General features: G+C 36.3%; 1 protein-coding gene across 3 annotated transcripts in view; it reads left to right on the top strand.

The window, feature by feature from the left end:
* The window catches only part of LOC119690398 (cAMP-specific 3',5'-cyclic phosphodiesterase-like), a 168,686-nt gene that overhangs the window by 11,181 nt on the left and 134,208 nt on the right, over positions 1-23,297 (top strand). The window contains exons 2-3 of one of the 3 annotated variants that reach the window (XR_007267601.1): positions 10,155-10,609; positions 20,217-20,354. Coding sequence is in view for 2 of the 3 variants with exons in the window: in XM_048629259.1 (XP_048485216.1) it covers positions 15,216-15,261; positions 20,217-20,634 (464 nt within the window). In the remaining variant the exon portion in view is untranslated. Of the gene's footprint in view, positions 1-10,154; positions 10,610-14,991; positions 15,262-20,216; positions 20,635-23,297 lie in introns of those variants that run through there. The other 2 variants (XM_048629259.1, XM_048629258.1) reach the window with 2 other exon arrangements.

Below are 23,297 nucleotides of genomic sequence, written 5' to 3'. Positions count from 1 at the left end.
CGAGTAATATGCATAATATGTTACTTAAATGAATAGGTACTCAGTGGTATTATTGACTTAGAATTATGTAAACTTTAAGCCAAAAAACAATCACTTGATCATTATTCAATGAAGTACTAATAGCAATTAAGTAGGTGGAGACTATGATATAGTAAGAATAGGGAATAAGGGATACAAAAGCTAATAGAAAGTTTGAAAATTAGAAATGAAAACAACAAAGTTTGAAAATGACAAAGTCTAAAAGTGGGTTAAGGAAGTGTGAAAAACATTTCACGTATGCAGCAAACTAATGAATAATGATTAAATAATTTAGTGTTTATGATTTTAAATGAGTAATACTAGTAAAAATATGTAATTTTAACAATACTCCCCTGATAGATATCCGTTGGCAAATTCGAACTTTGACAGGTGCCGTTGCTTCAAATATCCGAGTCCCGTAAGTGTTTTATTTCAGGGTTTTGAAGGCTTGTCTTCATTTGCACAGCTGTATAACACTATATTCTTTAAGTTAACACTAGTTTTATACGTAATTAGACATTAAATTTAGTAATATTAAAATAAATTAACTCAGCTGTTTTTTTGACACCCGGTTCGTAGGGTTGCCAGGGAGAAAAAAAAAAAAAAAAAAAAAATATTAGGCATTTACTTGAGCTTTCACCGAAACAGATACGTTTGTGGCACTGTACCTGTACAGTGGGCGTACATACATGTGGAGAAGCAAACAGATACATAAAGTTACGTCACAAAATCATTTTAATAGGTTTTAAACTTCTTCTTCTTGTTCTGGTGCCTCTCCACTACTGGAGGTTGGCGGTCAGCTCTGCATACTCCTCTCTATTCTTCGCCAAACTTAAACTTCTGAACATGTGAAAATGTATAGGTATAAAAACGTGAAAAAAATAATTTATTATGGTAACTAACATTGGTTAGAAAGGATATCCTATACCTACATATTTTGAATTTTATCATAATCTATAAGTAATTATTTTATTCATTAAATTAAGATACGTAACGAATCAGTTTTATTTGTACTGCTATACAGTTCCGTAACCAATCTATTGAGAGGCGAGCAGTTGCCTGATCAACTACTGCCCCTAGTAATAACGGTATTTAAGTTACTTGGCATCAATTAAAACATATTTTCATTGTTGTGCAAATAAAAATAGCTTTCCCACAACATCAATAAGAACAATGGATTCCTGTCCATCATTGAAAATTGAGTTTCATTGTTTTATGTATAATCTGTCAACGCTAATCTTGTTTATAATTTATATTGCAACCGCTTGCTTGTAACCTGTAACATATTTAGGGCCACTTGCAGAAACATATTAAATCTAGATTTAGTGTCAAATCTCGATTTAAGAAACGTCAGTCCATATAAAATTTGACACTAAATCGAGATTTAACACTAAATCTAGATTTAATATGTTGGTGCAAGTGGCCCTTAAAGAGCTTTTTACTCGACTGCGGCTCTTCTTTTGGGGGTTGCGCTAAACGACAAACAACTAAGTTTCGGAGAACGGCACTATCTTGCTGTATTATACATGCCGATTTTCTTTACCGTAGTCGGGTAATACATAGTCGAATGACGTAGTGGTTAGTGGCCCTGACTACTATGCCGAAGGTCCCGGGTTCGATTCCCGGCTGGGGCAGATATTTGTTTAAAGACAAATATTTGTACTCGGGTCTTGGGTGTTGATATTTATATTTAATATGTATCTATCTATGTATTTGTGTACATATATCAGCTGTCCGATACCCATAACACAGGCTCTGCCTAGCTTGGGGTTGGATGGCCGTGTGTGAAGATGTCCCCACATATTATTATTATTATTATAGATCAGCAGGCAAGCTTCGTCATAATTGAATCAAATAATCCATCCTTTATTACTTGTTTTTTTTAATTAAATTTGTTAATTTAATAAAATTAACTTATCTTGTAAATTTTTCGTGCATGAAAAGGTGACATAAAGTTTCAAGGATAATTGAATTCTGTTTATTTCTGTTAATATAATTATTAGATTGTCACGCTACCGCATTTCTAGATAATTATACACCATGGGCACGACCTGATTAGGGCAACAAGCTACCGTTTGTTACTATTTTGCCTCATTATATGAAGTGTTTAAACCACACTCATCACAGTTTCAAGGTACACTAAGCTGCCAAACATTAGGTCACAAAACTGCATTCACGAAAAAAACGGGTCATAATAGAATATATTTCAAAGTTTTTTTTATGCATCAATTTGATTATTACACAAAAAAGACTCTCTTGCACAAAAATTACTCTATACACTCTTGCCTATAATGTAGAGCTAACTGGCTTTACAGAAAACAAGCCACCCATAAGTTATTATAGTGTTATTCACTTCTACTTTTATAAATAACCAAAGAGTGATTTGTGTTATCTGACTCTGCCATGGCTTATTTTCTGATTCCAATAGATAAGAATACTGCATGTGCCGTGGCTCGGCTAAAAATACCCTCGCCACGTTAATTATATAGTGTAGGTGTATAGGTTTGTGCACGCCCATAATATCAAAATACACTTCACACGTGGTTTGTCGACACGAACCTGAGATAATGTTGACTGTTAGTTGAAATGTAGAATAATATGGTATATTTAACTCACTCTTCTGAGCGTATCGGTGAAAAAGTAAAGTTTAACTCTACATTTAAAAGAAGAAAGAGATTCGTCAGTGAGATGAGTTATCAATGGCCGACGTATGATATGCTGGTCGTATGTTTAATGATTGGGCTTGTTGTATAACACACTCGCGAGCAATGAAAAAGTTCCACCCATAAAGTGCCTATACTCATATTTTTCAATATTCAGACAGCTTCATTAATCTGGCTCTGGTTGGGTATCTTTTTCAGTTTAGGATGGTTGCCGTGTATACTGGCACCTAACTTTTTCATAACACCCGAGTGTATTTTCATAACTTTTGTAGGTACGATAATAGAGTATAACCCACGGTGTTAATCAATAAAAACATTCAAAAAGTGAACAGAAAAAGGCTGTAGAATGGCGTACCTGAGATATTTCGTAATTACAACATAAATTACGGTAGAGATACGACAGTAATCTTTTTAGGATCTAGCAAGTCCGATCCATCAGCCAGACAGTTCATATTTCTCGTAACACTCCCCGCAGAATTTGTTCTAAAATAATTTGTACGAATTAACGTCATAATAAATTTGTTACGTCGCGAAGAATTTAGTACATTCGTGTAACAATTTACGCCATGATACGGGACAGGGGGGTCACTGTATAATACGAAAAACGAAGTTACTGCGGGAGCCACGACTCTACCTCTTTGTATAAATATAAAACGTGCCGATTGTACGACAGCTCTCGTTCGTTCGTTTTTCGTCAGTATAGAGTGACCCGCCAGGCGCGTGTTTATTTTTGTTCATCTCGCCGGAGCGACGCCTGTTTTCACCTGCCTGTTTGTTTTAGGTCATTGGATAATTGTGTCTTGTGGTTCATATTGATCGCTGTAAGATGGTTTGGGAATGTGACCTTTTGTAAATAGACTACATGGCTGTGTTGTAGTCGTAAAGGTGCCAAAAGGTGTAAAAGTTACCTAAATATTTTACATTATACCTAAAACTAAAATATGTTTAAATAGTTTACCAAAGAGTTCAGGTTACTTGATGATGAAATTGATGAACATGTGAGTATTTTTCTATGAGCATGCCATTTATTTTGCGCAATCTTAACAACATTACACCAATATATTAATTATGTACCTAGATAAAAAATCATATTAGGTATGGTTATTGAAAAAAAAATGTATTTAAGGCTGTCACTAAAGCTGGAAGAAAATCAGAATCTGTCAAATCTAGTGAGGGGGGGTTGAGGTATGCGGGGCGTTCTACGGACAATGACATGAAATTTTAACATAGCACTCGAAAACATAAAAGTGAAGACATGCCACTTTGTTAAAAATATACTAAGTAAGTAATATTGTTTTGTGATACGAAAATATTTATTTTTATTTGAAAGTATTTTTAATATTTAATAATTAATTATATATAAAGTCGTACCCGTGCCGATATTTATACAGGTTGTTGCAAAAAGGGTTTAATACTATGCCGAAACCTACGTGTGCAGCATGTTATTGATGTTATTTCTAAGCCAGGAAATGAAATCAGAATGTAAAAAAATCGCGAAAATATTATCAGAGTTTAATAGTTCAGGGTGTTGTATTAAACTCTGCCCCCGTGTAATAAAAAAAGTATAGTTAGCCGAAAGGGCGTTACTCAGGCGTCACTCTGAAAAACTTTTATCCTACGTAATTTTTTATATTCATGAAAAAAACGCTTCTTCATATAATTTTTTTTTGGTCACGTGACCTTTTAGTTAGACTACCTGTTTTTTTTTTGGTGTTTCAAAAGCAGAACAGTAGTTTGCAGAACTCTGCATATACAGGGTGTCACAAAAGGTTACGTAGCTGGCAAAGGGATATGGGGAGGTCACCAGAAAAATAATAACATGTAAGTACCCCCGCAAGGGTACATTAGTACAAGGCGAGAGTGTGTATTTTTTTTTAAGTACTTATGTGTATTTGGGATATGATAGAAATAATATTTTTGTTTCTTAAAAACCAAAAAATTTACACCTTGCTGCGCTCTTTTGCTCACTGTAAGTACACCTACAAATATTGCTGTATTAAAAAAAACGGTTTTGTTATAACGATTATAAAAAAAAAGTTATTTTCATGTCAAGGAGTCATTTACCTAATTACGATTTCACTCAACAGCAGGTGAACTGAAAAAATAAGTTCTAGTTCTATCATCACTTTAGATCGCAAACATTGTAACTCCACTTTTCTCGGCGAAAAGTACTCTTTGGTGTCAATAGAAACGTTTTTTGAATTCACATGTTTTCCTCTTTATTCGAAAAAAAAAACTGTATTCCGCATTTTACCATTTGTTTTCCTCTAAACCCCAAACCGTGATTTTTAAACAAGAAAACTTAGTAATTATACCCTTTATTCTCATATACAACGTGCGATGTAGGCGAACGTGAACGAAAACTATGCAATAAGCCTTTGTTTTTATTACTACTTTAGTAAATTACAATAACATACTCAACAATGTTAATTTTTTTTTGCAATGTTATGTTGTTAAATTAAGATCTAATATTTTATTAACATGAAGTTACTTTCAACTTTTTTTTGCATCTATGCGTCGAATCACAGCATGACGGCTGCTGCAGCTTCCTGCTGTCCTGTCCTCCAACCAATCCCACCAGTACTGCAGGTTGCGTCGAATACGAGCCATTCTCTTCGACTTGACAAGACAGGTGCTCCCGGAAGGATCATAGATCGCACGGAACCCGTACCGTATAGAGGCAACGGACTCCTTTGCAACAGCCCCCCAGATTCGGAAGTAGCCCATGCACTGCATGGCGAGCACAGCTGCAGCAATTTTTTCGTAATGAATCATTGGGATGTCATCCCCGAAGGAGGCTCTCAGCCTACCTCACGACCTGTGTGACATTAGAAAAATGCACTGTGCTAACGCCGTTTGCGAGCTTGATTTGCAGGACCGCGTTGTATGCCAAGTTCCACAGCAGAGGGGTCCAAGACCTACCGCTGTGGAACTCCGCAACTGAACTTCTTCAGTGAAAACAAACCCTCTCTTTTCGCATCCTTAATGTACTTGTTAGACACGTATGACCTCTGTCAATTTTCTGCAGATGACGAGATAGAGAAGACAAGTGATGGTATACAAGAGCCGCCCTAAAGGTTCGCCCTCTAGGGGATAGAGTTGAACGCGGTTACTATTTTTAAGCAAACAGCCAGCGCAACAACTCGCCCGTGGTTCTTATCCTGCTCCGACAGTGAACGAACGCAAAGTATTGTACCCACTATTCGAATCCGCATTTCGGATGCCAAACTGACTGTCCGAAAGGTCGAAACCGTACCACCACAGAGGTATGACTCGTTCGAAGAGCTTATTAGGCTCTTACAGCAATCAGATGTGTCGGTACACTGAAAGATAATCTACAGGCCTGCTTTATTTATTTAGGAGCACTAATGGCCTCCTTTCAGTCATTGAGTCACTGGCACTCAGGCTGCGGTTGAACAGGAAGATAGACTGTCTAAACAAATCATTTTTAGGCTAGTTAAAAAAAACTTTAGGTGGGTAGTATGCCAACTAGAACTACAAATAAAACAGTATTTTTGTCTCCTCTAAAATTTGGTCACGAGGAGTTACGATGATTACGATCTAAGGTGACGCTGACGATATTTTATACAAGGTATTGAAAAAAAGGGTATAAAGCTTAGCCAAAAGTGGATTTAGGTGCCATTCTGATCCACTTTTCTTCTACAATTTTGAAAATTCACGTAGCAAAACCTTTTACATAGAAACTTATTCGATCACGTGACTTTTTACTATAGAGACCGAATTTATTTTTCGAGAATTTCCAAAACTTGGAGAACAAAAGTTGTTCAGAATAACCCCTGAGTCAAACCCTTTCGGCACAGTATACCCTTTTTGCAACATCCTGTATAGGTAATATCAGGTTTATAAAAGACCTGGGCCTGTAGAGTGAGACTCGGCATGGGGAGTCATAATTTATAGATCTTTTAGGTTGCAGTGGCGAATGGGCACTGGTAGCCCTGCCCTTTTCTATAACTATAACTATAGGTAATTTTATGGCAATTTAAAAATGGTATAACATTTATCTATTTGAAAAAATCATTAAAAATATACATTACCTATCACCCTAATTTTAAAAAAAAATTCAGCCCTTACACTTATAACACCCCTCTATTTCCTTCAGGGGTTAAAAAACCTGTGTATTTAATATTTTCTTATGAGTTTTTTTTTAAAAACTAGGCTCTTACATAGTTGTACATAATATTATGCGGTATTTTATTCCACTTGTAACGCATAAAATTCATAGCTACAGTAAACATTTCATTTTTTTCATGGCGAGATACAGTCGCACTTAACCGCTTTTTTGCAAAGCTTGTTAAATAGATTTAAAAAATTATGTAAATTTTAGATCTTCAATTTTTAAAAATACTTACTTATTTTTAACAACCTGTAGTGTACAGACTACCACATCTTAAAATATATATATTTTTAATTAACTACGGTTTTTGGTTTCAAATAAAACAAATTATGAACTTACTTTTCAACACCCTGTATATTGTGTAGCTTACCTACCATACACAACTTAAAATAAAATAAATTACCCCTCAGAATATAAACAGGCTCGCGCTTTGGCATACTGCATTGACCGTATAGTTCTTATTCGGAGAATCTAATAAGTGTCATTATGTGCAATGTTTACCTTTATCTATGCATCTGTAACTCTATAGTAAAAAATGTAAACAAATCGAAAAGGCGAAATGTTTTCTAAGAATTTTCGGCTTTTCTGCATCTAAAATGATTAGAAAATTAACTTTCCATAGCAAATGCATATGTATTATAATACTTGTAGTCATAATTTGTTGATTTAATCAGTTTTGGTGAAATATTTGATAAAAAATAAAATGGCGTGGGTATCGCTCCTAACAGGCCGCCACCAGGGCGACGACTGAAGAAATCTGAAATCTGTCACGGTGTCATCATTTTTAAACCGGAATTTATTAGTTTTTTGCAAAAAAAGTTGACTTCTGGTCCATTAAATCCAACTCTTTAAGGTAACTTTGTTAAGAATTTAATTACCTACACATACATATAAGATTCCATGAAAATGGGCCCTCTGATTTCGAGGGTTTTTTCATAATAAGTCAAAAAATGGCAAAAGACATGGTGTGTTTGCAATTTTTTTTAACATACTTATTATAATCCTGCACCAATTTATAAGCAACTAACATGTTCAGTATACCCTCTGCTACAAAATATATTTTTATCAATGTGATAGAAGCCACCGTTTTTCCAATCTAATCAAGTATATCAAGCCGACTTTAGCATTTTAGCTTTAGGGATCCCCTTAAACATAGGCACTTAGGCCGAGTTTTTTGATCCGTTGTCAACTTTAACCATTAGTCAAGTCACTTGTCAAACATGACAGCTGCATACGGATTTCGTTGTATTTTAACTAATAGTAGCCATTTTTTACCAATGGTTGAGTTAACTAGGGATCAAAAAACTGGCCCTTAGTGTCGCTTCTTTATTATCAATCGAAATAGCCAAAATCGATAAACCTTCAGCTAACGCTATTTTTAATATCCAGTAGTTTAGTTTATTATTGTATAATTTACATTATGTATGAATACGGTCCTTAACTGATAAGTACTTTTTGGAAAAAAAATAAGATTTTTCGCTATTTTTTTTAAGCTTGTGCTCCATCTGTTTTTGTTTTGCAAGCCGATAGAAATTTTCATGTTGAACGATAGGTAGGTAAATTTTTGGTCTCTGTATGTTTACATTATTTCGCCATTCCATGTATCATGCAAATGTTGAATCATACGAAATGTTTGTTTAGGAAAATATCCAGGGTAAGTAAGTATTTTATCCCTAAAGCTTGCCGAAAGGGCTTTGACCCTTTTGCCCCAAAAATAATAACAGGCTTATAATAATAATTTACCTTACCTTGAAAACAGTTTAAATCGTGAGGACCATGATGTCTCTAAATGCTGATGGCATTTACGTGTATAATTATTTTAGAGATATAAATATCAACTTGAACTTATTCAAAATAAGCTCACTCATTGCTCAGACCCTCCATATTGTTTGTGTATTCATTATAAAAGATATTAATTAAAAATGTATATTTTATTATTTGTAAGCTTATGGCAACCTATATAACTTTACTGCGTACCCACCAAATCTAAATTATACATAGGTATCAACGTCTATTAGTTTAGTAGAAGCTGTGGGTGCGTGATGATTTTATTAGTGCCACTAGTACTGTGTATTTTAATGAAGAATAACACGACTGCTGAAAGCATCTTAGCAACATACATCCTCCTTTTTATGTGTAATTCACGATTTTATCACCAGCTATGTGCGGGAAGCTACAAAAAGGTCGCATTTTGTGGGAAATAGTTCCCTATTTGTGTTGCCTCAGGGGATCAAAGTTTTTGTCCTTGTGTGTGTGTGTGTGTTGGGGTCTGTATGTATCCAATAAGAGGTTTTGGCCACATTTTGTGATCTAAGTAGTTTACAAAAGCTCTAACTATTGAGTGGAGGCAATGTAACAGGTTTTGTTGTAGAGAGACCGGCGTTTTGAATTAACATTAAATAAATGATACATAATTGTTATTATCCCTACAACTTAGTAGCATTATGATGAAAACTGATTTATTTCAATTATCTTATATTATTTTGCTAAAACGATCAACACACGAATTGTATAGATTTTTATAAATATCTGAATAGTAACATTTGTAAAAGCTCAATAATAATCCCACCCTAACCTATTTATGTTCATATAAATTATTACAGTCGAGCAACTTAGCCTTACCAGCTGGAATAATAAATTATGCCTACCATACATTTTTACATAAGATTCTTACAACTGTTTTCCCCGAAGGAATAATGAATTACATCATCTGAAAGCGTAATTAAAAGATAAACATCAGGAAAACGTGAATTATGAATGTTTCGCAGGTTATTCCCCAATTTATAATCGAAATTTTACCGCTTAAAGCATATTGCTTGCTCGCTGGCAAACGATCTAGAATAGACCTAGATTCCTGTGACCCGAAATTTTATTGCGGACAATTTTAAATTGGCTAAACACACACTTATGTAACTGTCCAATGTCACTGGAGAAGTAAAAATCATACGCTGGATGTGTCTGGGTTTAGTGTGTATGTAGGTACTGAAGCGACGATGGCCTAATGCCAACTAATATTTGCGAAACGTCATACAAATCTATGATATGTTGAAATCATTGGTAACGAAACGTCACATAAAACGAATATGAATATGTAAATTATTTATTTTTTAGTAACCTACGTGTGGCTGTGTCATTAATAGATTGTGGCGAATACGTGCAGTGTGACATTAATAATGTTTCCAGTATGCTTCATAATATCTCGATTGAAAATGATTTTGGCCGCCGCGCGACATTCCGGTTTGACAGGCTCCAATTTTCCACTTATCACGCAAAGTGACTCGGCATTCGGTTATATTATCGACCGTATTATCTCTTCTAACGATGTTTTAATATTTTAGGTCGCCATGAAACAAAAACAATGCCGTTACTAATCCAAGCCGACGGCCTCACGCATTACGAACTCAAGTGAACGTAATTTCAGACAACCTTTACCACACCTGCCCCTAACCTTTTGGAGCTAATAGCCGACTATTAATAAACCCGCCGACGCATCAAATCCACAGTGTCTAAACAGTGAAAAAAGGAAAGAAACAAGTGCCGAGTGATAGTGAGCGCGGACCATGAGTGAAGTGCAAAGTGTGTGTCTTGTGTTGTGAATGCGTGTGTCCGCATGTGGTGGGAGGCGAGGGCGGGCGGCTAGTGCGGGCGGGCGGCACCGGCTCCACGGTGGTGGGCGGCGGGGTGTTCCGCTGCTGCGTGCCCTGGTGCGGGGCGCGCGCGGCGGCTCCCGCTGATGACGAGGCCGACTATGCCCTGCAGGAGGGCAGCCCCCATTTGCTGCATGACCGATTCGGTGAGTTCCTCTGTTTCATTGTTTCCTGGTACTTTTAGCGAGCGTAGCACTGGCTATTTTCAACCTACATTCGCTGTAAAGTTAGATCCACGCTATATTACGACTAGAGCACACATTTGAGTAGAGCATACTGACTTTGTGAGGCTACTCGTAGTTATGTGAGCTACGAATCTGTGCTTTGTGGAAGCTTGCTCAGTGTGGACGAAGCTTGAGAGCCAAAATTGTGCAAGTGCTACGCTCGCGTGGTTTCCTTTGTACTTGCGGTTAGTGTTATACTTTGTTGGAGCTAAATCCAGCAGCTTAACTTAGCTCTTTATGCATTTAATCCCTTTCGTTTCACTTTTATAACAAAGAGTGGTTGATCTGCTTGGGTTTGTGCAAATCTGCAGATTTGTTTAAAAGCATGAGACAGATATTTTTCATTTATTTAGCGCTCATTTTTCAATGGTCAGATACCTAAACTTAACGCAATGTAAAATACAATTACAGTGTTTTTATTTATAAAACAGTATAGTTGTTCAACTATTTGCAATCTCTGGTGTGTATCTGGTTGTTTTTAGAATGAGTACGGCAGCTGGGCGGCTGTCAAATAAAATGTCTAGGTGGAACACGAAATGTCCATTTAGAAAAGTTCATAACTAAAAAATTCTTTCGACTTTGTAAATATCTTGAGTCGTGTGGTGGCTGGTGGCATAACGGATTGCCTCATTATTCAAAAGACCGTAGGTGTAAATCCTGGTATGTACCAATTAGTTATTTACAAGTAAGGAATTGAAGTGAAATTATATCACAGGCGGTTGATTGCGGTAGATTCTAGATGTACCCTAAGTGCATTGTACACATTCCAAACCGGCAATACGGCTCGGACCACGCTCGGACCTCTCAAGTGAGTACAAATGTACTGCGAAATACGAGTGACTTATCTTTCGGGGATAACAGTACACTTAGGACATTCCACTCATATGATAATACATAATACGTTAAATTCTACTATGGCATAGGGAATTCTAATATACCTTTACATTAAACACACATAAAGTTGTATAAGAGAGAGATTACACTAAGATTTATATTTAGATTCAGGCTAGTTTAATGACATACATTAGCACATAGTTTTCACGGTCCTAAATGTAAACAAACACGGGATCATAACTTTTTATTGTTCGAAATTACTGTTACTGTTGTTACATTAAATCATTTCATTGTTCAGATACCAAAATATAAAGGCTGAAGAATATAAGTCTTTCGTAGGCGTGTAAAGGATAATGTGATTGCAGTTACTCAGATTCACTGCAATTTCAGGTTTAGTTACGTTAAATCTACCTATTATGCATTTTACGCATACTTGTATATTGAATATTCATATATATATATTCATGAATATTCAGGAGCGGTGGTAGCTCAGTCGGGTGAGCGCCCGCTTCTCAATCAAGAGATGCGGGTTCGAATCCCGGCTCTGACATGTACCAATGAGTTCTTTTAACTTAAGTACAATGTATACCATCGCTCTTACGGTGAAGGAAAACATCGTGAGGAAACCTGCATATCTAGATCTAGCACATCTAGATATGTGAACCCACCAACCCGCAGTGGACCAGCGTGGTGGGAAATGGTCCAAGCTTAGGAAGGCAGTTTAGACCTTGGGGATATGCACAAAGGTTCCACTCGAGAGAGCCAGGTGCAGGTACTTACACCCCCACAGAGAATAGAATAGAATAGAATAGAAAATATTCATATTCATAATATCATTATACCTATCGTTGTTTCGGTGGTGATTCATTAAGCCTATTTCATGCTCGATGTGCCCACAGCTACAAACTCGTAGCTCAATTTAACGTTCTGATTCTAATTACCTGTTGCACTCGGCCCCGTAATAACATCATCGTAATCTGTGGTTTGCTTTGGCATAACATCCTTTCAAGCCACAGCTAACTACTAGTCAGTAGTTAGTATTTTGTATACGGTTATAAATGTAATAATTTAAAACTGTCAGAAAATGCTTATAGCATTAAGTCCACCCTTTTTACTCTTGTATTTATATTTACGCAATAAAAAACTATAATAATTGTAAAATTATGTAACTACCTATATTCTGTGCCTACTTAATTTTATTTTATTGCTGCTTTATGTAGGTGTAATGAATAATAACGAGTGAAGGTAAATGGCCTCGCCCATAAAACGCCCCAACACAGTTTTGTCACCCTAATTTCACCATTCAATGAATTTTCAATTAGTGCAAACTATCATTTACCATATCATTAGCATTAAATCCATTATCTGCTGACAGTATCGAATGTAACCTTTTACCGAATACCAATGTGACTGTGGCAGCGAAATTCCATTATGCAGGGTGTGTTAGCGATCACTCAAATATTGACGAAATTGTGGATCAATAACCGCCCTTATTTGTCTAGGAATGTGTGAGGTATGCTTCAAGGCAATTTTATGTTGAGTCTCTCTTTATGCCGGCCATACACGTGCCGGTATACTTGAACGGATAGGTATACTGGCACAAGTCAGAGGTATAAATTATGTCATTACTTATAGAAAGTAACATTTAATTTTATCGTCAAAAAATAACGAAATAATATTAATAAGACATCCACATATATCCATAACTGGCAAGTCTTTCAATCCGTTAATTTTACCTATATATTATAGGTAACTGAATTGTATTGTTGTTGTTCTCCATCTGAGTTTTCCTCTCTGTATAAACTGATACGGTTCGAGACAATGCCATTAGTGGCTGTACTTTCGTCTAACAAATCTTGTTTTAACCGAGCTAAGTGAACTTGGTAACAAAACAACCATTAACTAGTAAATCAAGTAATGGAGCACTATTGCGCCATTAATTCAAGACCTGCCAATTCCTGGTATGGCTTGCACCAAATATTAAATCACTTTAAATCTACCGCGGTCTTTCTTTGACAGTATACAAAAGTGCTATAGATTTAAATTAGTTTAATATTTGGTGCAAGCCATCCCTAGACGATTAGATTGGGCCATTTCTCAATGTGTTGGTAATGGCTAACAGTGTGATGGTATCTTTGTCAAAATGGACCCAACTAAACATTTACTGACATCAAAAAATGCGCTGAAATATGATGTAATCGATGATTTTGCTAAAAATATTGAGAAATACGTTATTCCACCTACAAAAAAGATGGAGCAACAAATGCTTACAAAAGTGATTTTGCGCAAACACTAAGATCATTGTTATCGTCGGCTCGTTTATTCCTCCGATGTGTGGTCATAAATATAAGGCGTTAATGTCGGTGGATATCTCACGTAGCGGCAGGAAATTACACCGAAACTAATGGCAGATAGTTCCGTCTTATTGAAGGGACTAGCAGTGTGTGAAAACGTTTGTCTGCATTTCCCAGTCATGTGTCTATTGGGTTGGTTTCTCATTTATATACACTCACGAGTTAGGAAAAGTTCCAGTTACAATAGCACCAAATTACCCCTAAACGGAATTGACTACCTTAATGTCCCCGTCTATACATAATATTGAAGTACATTGAAAAGAACATAAAAAAAAGAAAGGTAAAAAATTTAAAATAAAATATCGGTCGTTTGGTGTCATTTTGTGGGTAAAACCTTTTCATTTCTCTTGAATATATATATACACTCACGGGCAATGAAAAGGTTTCACTCACAAAATGCCTACACCAAATGACCCCAATTTTTTTAAAACATATCGAAAAAAAATTGAAGAAAATATTCTGATGCTCTGTTAAATGTACGTACTTCAATGTTGCAGAAGGCGTCTTTGAGCTAGCATTTTCCGTTTAGGAGAAATTCGGTGATTTTCTCAGTGGAACCTTTTTATTGTGTGTATTTCAGCAGTGAAGTAAAATAAAATACCAATATTTTCCTGTAATTGAACTAATGTTTGTTTGCCTGAGAACCATACAAAGAAGTGTGTAGTTTTCTTATTCACTAGACACGGCTACCGTAATTAAGAGCTAGGCGATTATTTACCTGCGATGGCTCCCAATCCTATCATTAATAGCCAGGCTGCCTTTTGCTTTTGCCTGTAATTCATGGTATCTGTTCATAGTAAATTGTGCTTCTTTTCAACTGAAAGTTGTGTCAGTAAATCGATTTTATCACATAGTGATAATTTAGTCTGGCAGCTGGAGGCCTAACACGGGAAGCAAGACGCGGTAAACAAGTCGTGACAAAAATCTTGCGTCGCGCTAACACACGTCGATCGGCCAACGTTTGTCACGTCTTGACGTGCGCGTCCTGTGCCCCGTACTAGGCCTTCAGGTGCAATTTAGATAGCTCTTACTAAAATAAATAAATACTAAACAGGGTATTTTTGAATTCGCGGGAATAAGTTACAGTTGAGCCGTCACTCGAGGCCTTTCATGAACTCCAACGAGCTATTGTACTCCCGTCTGAAATACTGTAATTAATTTTATTAGATAACGATTTTTCCTTCTTTCTTTCCCAAGAAAACATCCTGTACAGAGAATGGTCTCTTTGTGGCAATATTCTCACAGCACATCTTTCTGTTATTGTTTCATTACAACTGCTCTGTGGCTCGGACGTCGGGAGAAAGATAATATTACTCGAACTGTGCTACAGTGGAACCGACATGGATCTACAAAAGTGGTTTAAGTGTAAGAAGATGAAAAGATTGGGTTAGTATCCCGTTTAACCCCTGAGGAAGAAGAGGTGCTGTGGATGGATGAAGGCATCGGTGCTTAAATAGTGTAAATAATAGATAAGCTATCAAAGCCGTGGTGGCGTAAAATGGATCTCGTCATCTCATAAAAATACAGTAATTATACAGTCAGTTATTTCAATATTGGCAATAGGCCCGCCCCCTATTACATTGGGACTAACATAACACTCTGGCGAAAAGTGGGTGCAGCAATGCACCTCTGCCTACCCCGTAAGGGAGTACATTAGTACAAGGCGTGAGTGTGTGTGTTTTTTTTTTTCAGTTATTTCACTTCCGTTACTGAATGCAATATAAAAGTATTTTCCAAACATAATTTGCATTTCCTGTCAACATCAATACGAGTAGAATGCGAGCAATGCTACGGGCAGAACGTTCGATAGTAGTACAGTGAAAGCCAGTCTTTATACAAGGTTGAAATTTGTCAGTGAAAGGGAACGCAGGTAAAATAAGTGAGACCAATTATATGAAAAGCTCATGTTTTTCGATTGACTTCGTCTGCAAGCCTGCAATTTTTTTACAGAATCATATAGAACAATACATTGAGCATAGTGTTACATTTTGTATGTGCATTACTGTACAATACGTTCAGAAAATACACCGGTCGTTCCTTGCAGTTTTCCCTCCAGCAAAAGCAATTCAAATTCAAGCTACACAGCAATACTCGCGTAAGACAACATTTACCGAGGCATGTGGGTGAATTTCCCGCGGCCAAAATTTGCGTGGCATCAATGAAATCGGTACTAAAAAACAAAGTTCTAATTTTCTAATATTTTTTTCCGGTTATGTGGAATAGTAATCTATATGAAGCACTAAATATTTTATCAATAGGATTAATGGATACTTTACAAAAAAATATTAAACCTCCAAATCTTTCATTGCCGTGTTTGTCCCCAGGTCATCTCGTTTTGTATTATTCTTCACTGATGAAAAAATATTGAGTGTTTAGATTTAAACTTAGTTTCATTTGATACATTAATAGTTAAAGTATTGTTACGAAATAGATTTATTCAAATAAATAAAGAATATAACGAACGGTAAGTGAAAATTCATGTGTCCCAGAACTACATTTCATCGCCGTGACCTAAACATGATCAATGATATTGTTTTATCTATGAACTTGGGTCCCCCCCTCGGTGCGATAATCGTTTTTTGCAAGTGTTGCCTAACTACTCGACGTGGAAAGAGGTACACAGGTGTCCACGTTTTCGCGCTATAGTGAAAATTATATTTGTTTTTGGTTACTGGACATTTTTTCTTTCATCGCCGTGGATAGATATAACTTCTATAAAATTAAGTTTGTCTTCTTGAGTAAGCATTCAAAAGAAAGCATTTTGAAAATATTCATCTTATAAAGTGTTTGTTTCTTCGAATAGTAAATACATTTTTTGTTATTTATATTTAATGGCTTGATTTTCATCGCCATGCTTTCATTTCCGTGGTTTCCGTGGCCAAAATTTGCTATGGCAATGAAAAAAAAGTCGCGGCAATGAAAAAAATTTCATCGCCATGTCTTGTAAAATAATATGTATTCATTGCCGTGGCCTGGTTATTCATTTCCGTGGCCAGGTTATTCATTTCCGTGGCCAGGTTATTCATTTCCGTGACATATGTTTTCATCGCCATGGTATGTACGATTAGGCAAATAAAAATATATTTACCATCTTTTGTAATACAGTTAATAATACCGATCACTGAAATTACCTACAGGACTTATCAAATTACCTTTTTTTGCTGTTCGATAAAACGGGCGCGTATCGCGATGTATAAAAACTAAATGTATAATTTATCATTAATAACAATCACAAAATAAGTATTATTATCGTCACAGGACTAAGGTTACCGACATAGCTGTCAAAATGTGCAAGCTTAGGCAGGTAGCCGGTAGTAGCTGGATTTGGAAGGCTGAGGACCGAGTGTTGTGGCGCTCCTTGGGAGAGACATATGTCCAGCAGTGGATGATTATAGGCTGATGATGATAAAATACATTTCATATTATTATATCAATTAAAATATACTTTCATTTAGCATAGAGCTCATAAAATATTCTATCATATCACGTAATCTGTGTAAAATCCATCAACATCCACAACACCATCAAAACCCCTAGCACCAAAACCTTAAGATAGGTGCGATAACAAGGAAAGCGAGGAGGAGCGGTTAAGTGCACATGCTGCGCCCCACTTCGCTGTTGACGAACATGTGCACCTAACTGCACCTATCTATATATAGGTTTTCGTGCTTTTGGTGGTTTGTTCGGTGATTTGTAATTCAGCACAGATCATGTCACATCATAATATATTTTAAAATTAACAGTTCGTTTACTTTATAATATTATCATCATCATTATCATCATCATCTCAGCCATAGGACGTCCACTGCTGAACATAGGCCTCCCCCAATGATTTCCACCTTGTGCGATCGGAGGCGGCCCGCATCCAGTGCTTCCCCGCGGCCGGTACGTGGTCTCCACTTGAGGACTCTTCTGCTCCACTGACCATCAGTCCTTCGAGCAATGTGTCCGGCCCACTGCCATTTCTGCCATTTGACTCGATAGGCCATGTCGGTTACTTTGGTTCATCTACGGATCTCTTCATTTCTGATTCGATCACGTAGAGATACTCCGAGCATAGCCCTTTCCATAGCTTGCTGGGTGACTCCGAGCCTATTTAAGAGGCCTAAAGACTACGTCTCGGCACCGTAGGTCATCACTGGCAACATGTATAATATTATACTTTATGAAAATATAGATGTTATACTAGGTAAGGTTAATTATATTTCGATATTAATGTGAAATTAAACATTTCGTTTTTATAAGTTGCAATACGAACCTCATAATACTACTTAAAGAATTCCATACTACATTCTTTATTATTTTATACATACTGTCGTTCTTTCTTTCGTTTCAATATCTATCCAAATATTTGTACCATACATAATCTGTCTAAGTTTGCGTTTCCCTCACAGTTTTTTTTTTATTGCAGTGGATTGATTCTTTCATATCCATAGCACAGTTCTTTCATTGCCGTGGACGTTAGTTTCATTGCCGTGGATGTTTTTTTCATTGCCGTGGACGCTTATTTCATTTCCGTGAACGCATGTGTCATCGCCGTGGCACGAAATTTTTGATCATCTGTATCTCGTTAAGTTTTTAACTTATCTGATAGCCATTAAGTAAGAACACTAACATTAACAAAAACTTTAATAAAAGCGCTTTTTCAATATAAAAAACCTAAAGATAAAAAAGTCCACGGAAATGAAGATTTTTTAGGACTTGTTGAAATCCACCCATGTATTTAAATGAAACTCGGAGAAGTTGTTTGCGAGTGATTTTGTAAAGTTTATGGTGAGCTTTGACGGTAACAATAGGTAAAATTTAGAAACAGACACGTCTGAAAGTTCACCCGTAAAAGCTGCGAGATTTAATCTTCAGTACTTAAAAGTTTCAGTGCCTTTAGAATCATTCCTTCGTTTGGATTATGATTTTCTGAAACACCTTTTGCATTTCAATTGTTATTGTTTTATTTATCGTATGCTGCGTCTTTATTGGATGGATAAAATAAAAAACAATCTAAAACGGAGAACTTGAATGCTAATGAACCTTTCATAATTGTATTACTTTATTCTAAACAAGCCCTTTTCCCAATAAACAATGAAAACCCTTTATGAAATCCTGACGGCGAATGTAACAAAGCTTTGTACACGATTGTCGATATATTGATTTAACCCTTAAGTTTAATATTTAATCAGAGGACGCATTACGGCAAACCTTATTGCTATTTTATCAGTGATGATGGGACAGGTGTAGACACTACTGTCCATCTAACTATACGTTTTAAAAGTTCCACTTTAAAAATACAACCACGTAGTTCCCTTTTTTAAGCATTCAATTTAAAATTTAAACAAAATAATATATGTAATAAAGTTTGTAGAAAATATCAAATGTACTTCAATGGTGCAGAAGGCTTCATTAAGCTATATAGGCTTTTCCGAGTAAATTGGCGCTATTGACACTGGAACTTATTCATTGCTCGTGAGTGTATTATAGTTCGCTGACATTGCCGGACAGTTAAAGTGTATCGTAGTATTTTAAGCTCAACAACTTTGTCGAAGCTCGCCATAAGCTCACTCAACTGTCATCCTTATCCATGAAAGTTTGCCAACGTACTGCAGGGAATATACAGTAGGTAGGTATTTAGTTTGAATTCACGTTTCACCAAACATTATTAGTCAGATCTCTCTTTACCTACAGGTAATGTCTAGTAACATGTCTTCTAAGTACTTTTCCTAATTTCATCGGTCGCAGTGTAAAGGTTACTTAGTAGCAACCGCATTCATCAATTAAAAATATGATAATTTTGTATTTTCAATGAAACTTTTTGAATAGCAATTTTGTTTTTTTCTCTCGCCACGTAAAGGAAAGCGTATTTTTCATCATTAGAATCTCATTTAATATTCTGTCTGTAGTGTTTCTCGGAGGCGGGCAATTAAGAATTATTAAATGCTTGGAAGGCGCTAAACGAGGCCCGAATAACAAAGTATTATAGAATACGTATTTAAATACAAAATGAGGGATATTTATTAAAGGATCTGCCTGAAAAATCTAGATTCTAGATACATGGGTGGATAGATAGGTACTACTGTGAATATAATTTGTGTTTTCTTGCGGAATGGCGAGATAAAAGTTATCTGCCGAATAGTTGTGATACTGTCAAATTATTCCTAAGATAACTGTATATAAATCGGTAGGCACGTGGCTATAAGCAATAAGACTAAGAGACAAGCAAATAGTTGAACAACTCACGACATAAGGTATATTACAAAATTACTTATAAGTACTAAAAAACACAAAGCTTTTTATTACTTCCCTTTTTTACAACCCCACTTAACCTAAACCTCTGACCTCTGTTCCAGTGGCCCCAGAACCAGTGGTGAACTCCCCGCGGCCGCTCGGTCAGCAGTCCCCGCTGCCCGGCATCGAGGAGGAAGACGACTCCGACTGGCCACTAGAAGACGCCACAGACGCCACCCTCACCCCCTCCTACAAGTCCACTAAAAGCTCCACCGATACCGTCTTTACTTCATCCAGGAGTTCGGGCAAAAAGTACAGCTTTGGAAGTCCGTCTTCGGTGAAGATATGCGTGTCGTCGGCGGCGAGAAAGTATAAGAGTAGGAAGCGAGGGTCCGGGGCGGTGAGCGCGTCTCCAGAAGGGGTTGAGGAGTTGGCGCTGCCGCTGCCCAGGATGCAGGCGGAGCAGGGCAGCATCGGGGAGCTGCAGAAGTATCATGGACGGTATCTGAAGAGTCGGCGGCACACGCTCGCGAATGTTCGGTGAGTTTTAAACTTTGTAGTTGAAATACGACGGCCGTGTTTTCAACTGTATGATTTTAACCAATTAAATGTTTTTCTTTTCTATCGATTAAAGGGTTATGTTTTTGATGCGGGACATAAGCTCTGAAGAGCCATCATTTTAGGTCAGTAGTTTTTATAATGTTATGTTTTGATAAACTTCTTTTTTATACCATTTTGTTTTCTTTGCATTTTAACTCTAGCGGTTGGTAAGTAGTACGAAATCTTGGCTTATCGATGTATTATACCTACGTTTCTTTATAAAGCACGTCACAATAGTAAAACAACAGCGAGATGTCAGTAATCTGTTAGTAATTAGTTTAATTGCCTCTCAACACGCCTTTTCATTACCTAGGGATTAATTAGTTATAAAAACTTTGAGGTTATATCTCAAAGGAGTTATTACTTTAGCACTAAAAATAAAAAGGGATTTCCACTCTTATTTTATTAAAAATTCTTCATTTGGTCAGGATCAGTTTGCGGCTATTTTCATTTCAAACGAACGATTTAATATCACCGTAAAGGTATCTTTATTGGATTTTTATAATTAAATTTTTTGTACATTTTACTGGGATAAAATTTCACTACCAAAATTATTCATATACTTATGTATAACTGTACCAGTACATACACACAAACAGTTTTACAATAAGCTTATCAATAAACTTAAGTATTATTTTCAATAAGAACTGGCCAAATTTTTATAAAATTTAAATATTTATTTAAACAAAACAAGATTTTTGGAAAAAAATAAAAACAAAACATCACGTAAAAAACCTTTTTAACCGACTTCAAAAAAAGGAGGAGGTTCTCAATTCGTCGGGATCTTTTTTTTTTTATATTTTTTTTTATGTATGTTCACCGATTACTCCGCCGTTTATGGACCGATTTTGAAAATTCTTTTTTTGTTGTATTGCATTGAGCTCCCAGGTGGTCCCATTTTTTTTTCAGAATTTTAGTTCACCCCCAAGGGTGGGTAAAGGGGTAAAAACAGGGTATGAATTTCCATTTTGGGCACCTAGTAACCGATTCTAATGAAATTTAGAACGTAAATATAGTTCTTTTAACAAAAAAATATGATGGTGACCTTGAGCTGATCTGATGATGGAAACGGAAGGCAGTCAAGGGAACTCCTCAACGGTATATAGCAACTACCTCGTGTTTAGGCTTGAATGATTCGTATTGATTAGTAGGACTTTTTGGTATCATTTGTATCTTACTTTTGATTAAAAATTAAAAATTATTAAAATAGTGGTTTTTTGAAGTCGGTTTTTTAATTTTTTTAATTATTATTTTTATATCCATCGATCACGCAAGTCTATGACGGATTAGCAATTACTTACTACAATGGAACAACGATCTTCTAATTACCTATACTTAATAGTGCCACCTATCTAATCTCAGCTTAGCAAAAACTCTCATAATATAATAACTCATTGTCTAGCATATCCACGGAAAAAATGTGATTAGGTACTTATACAAATTGTCATTTTAATTAAAGATTAAACAACCATCGTTTTAGTAATAAGAAGTTTTGGATATAGACTTATAGATAGGCGCATGAAAAATCATCAGTTTCAAATTATATTGTTGTAGTATTTCATTACTGTTATTTTTCAAATGAAAAGTCAGAAATTGATTACTAATAGCTAGAAACCACGATTATCTAGTAACCAACACCGTAACACCCGTCATTGGTAAATTTACTAAAACAACACGCCGAACTTACCTACTTACTTACACCGAAAATACATTTTGAAAAGCGTAGCTCATGATTAATTCAGACTACACCTTAACTCACGCGCTTGCTGTAAGATTGCTCGCACAAAGCTGCGCGGCGTGGTGCCGGTCTTAGATTAACAATATACGGACAAGATGCTGTGTCACATACAAAAACTAAGCAAAACACTGTCCGCGTTTTGTTTACTGTCAAACCTTTATAAAATTAAACCCAATGATAAGTATTGTACCAATGAATAAAGTCACAAATAACCGAACTAATTCAAAATAAAAGCTCAGCGGTGGATGTATGGTGTTACGAGACGTTTCATTTGTCATAACACTCCATCTTATTCGCATATTGTTAATCTAAGCTCGCACAAAGCTCCGCTGCGCGCGGTGGGTGGAAATAATTTATTGTCGACACTGATTGATTTCAATACTGAACGTGATGGATGCGTTGCGCTCCGTTCGGGAATTTTCATATGAAAGGTGAAAATAATAAATGCATTTGTTATTTATAATACCTTAGGGGGTGCCGGAATGAAGGCTCCCTGAGTGACGTATCACCGTTCCTGATAATTTTTCAGCGCACCCTGGGCTGTTAGCTACTGAAAGAAAGAGAGAAAACATTTTAATACGTCATAAAATTTAAACAATCGAAACATCTAGGCCTGAGGCTGATTTTAACAGCATGCGGATTTCATTACGCTCGCGGGATGTCGATGTGGATTGAATACTTGTATGAACGCGTGCGAGGCAAATCCGCGTGCGTGATCAACTCCGCATGCTGTTAAAAACAGCCTGAGCTGGGGCCCTATCGCGAAATAAAAACGCAATAACATTCGAAGTAATAATTAGTGTCATATTTAACACATTTTGAATCCAAAAATCGTTGTCAAAGTAAGTTTGCGATGCTAACGTTA

The sequence above is a fragment of the Plutella xylostella genome, chromosome 22 (genome assembly GCF_932276165.1).
Source record: "Plutella xylostella chromosome 22, ilPluXylo3.1, whole genome shotgun sequence".
Classification (NCBI taxonomy): Eukaryota; Metazoa; Arthropoda; class Insecta; order Lepidoptera; family Plutellidae; genus Plutella; species Plutella xylostella.
This window is presented reverse-complemented; position numbering and strand designations above follow the sequence as displayed.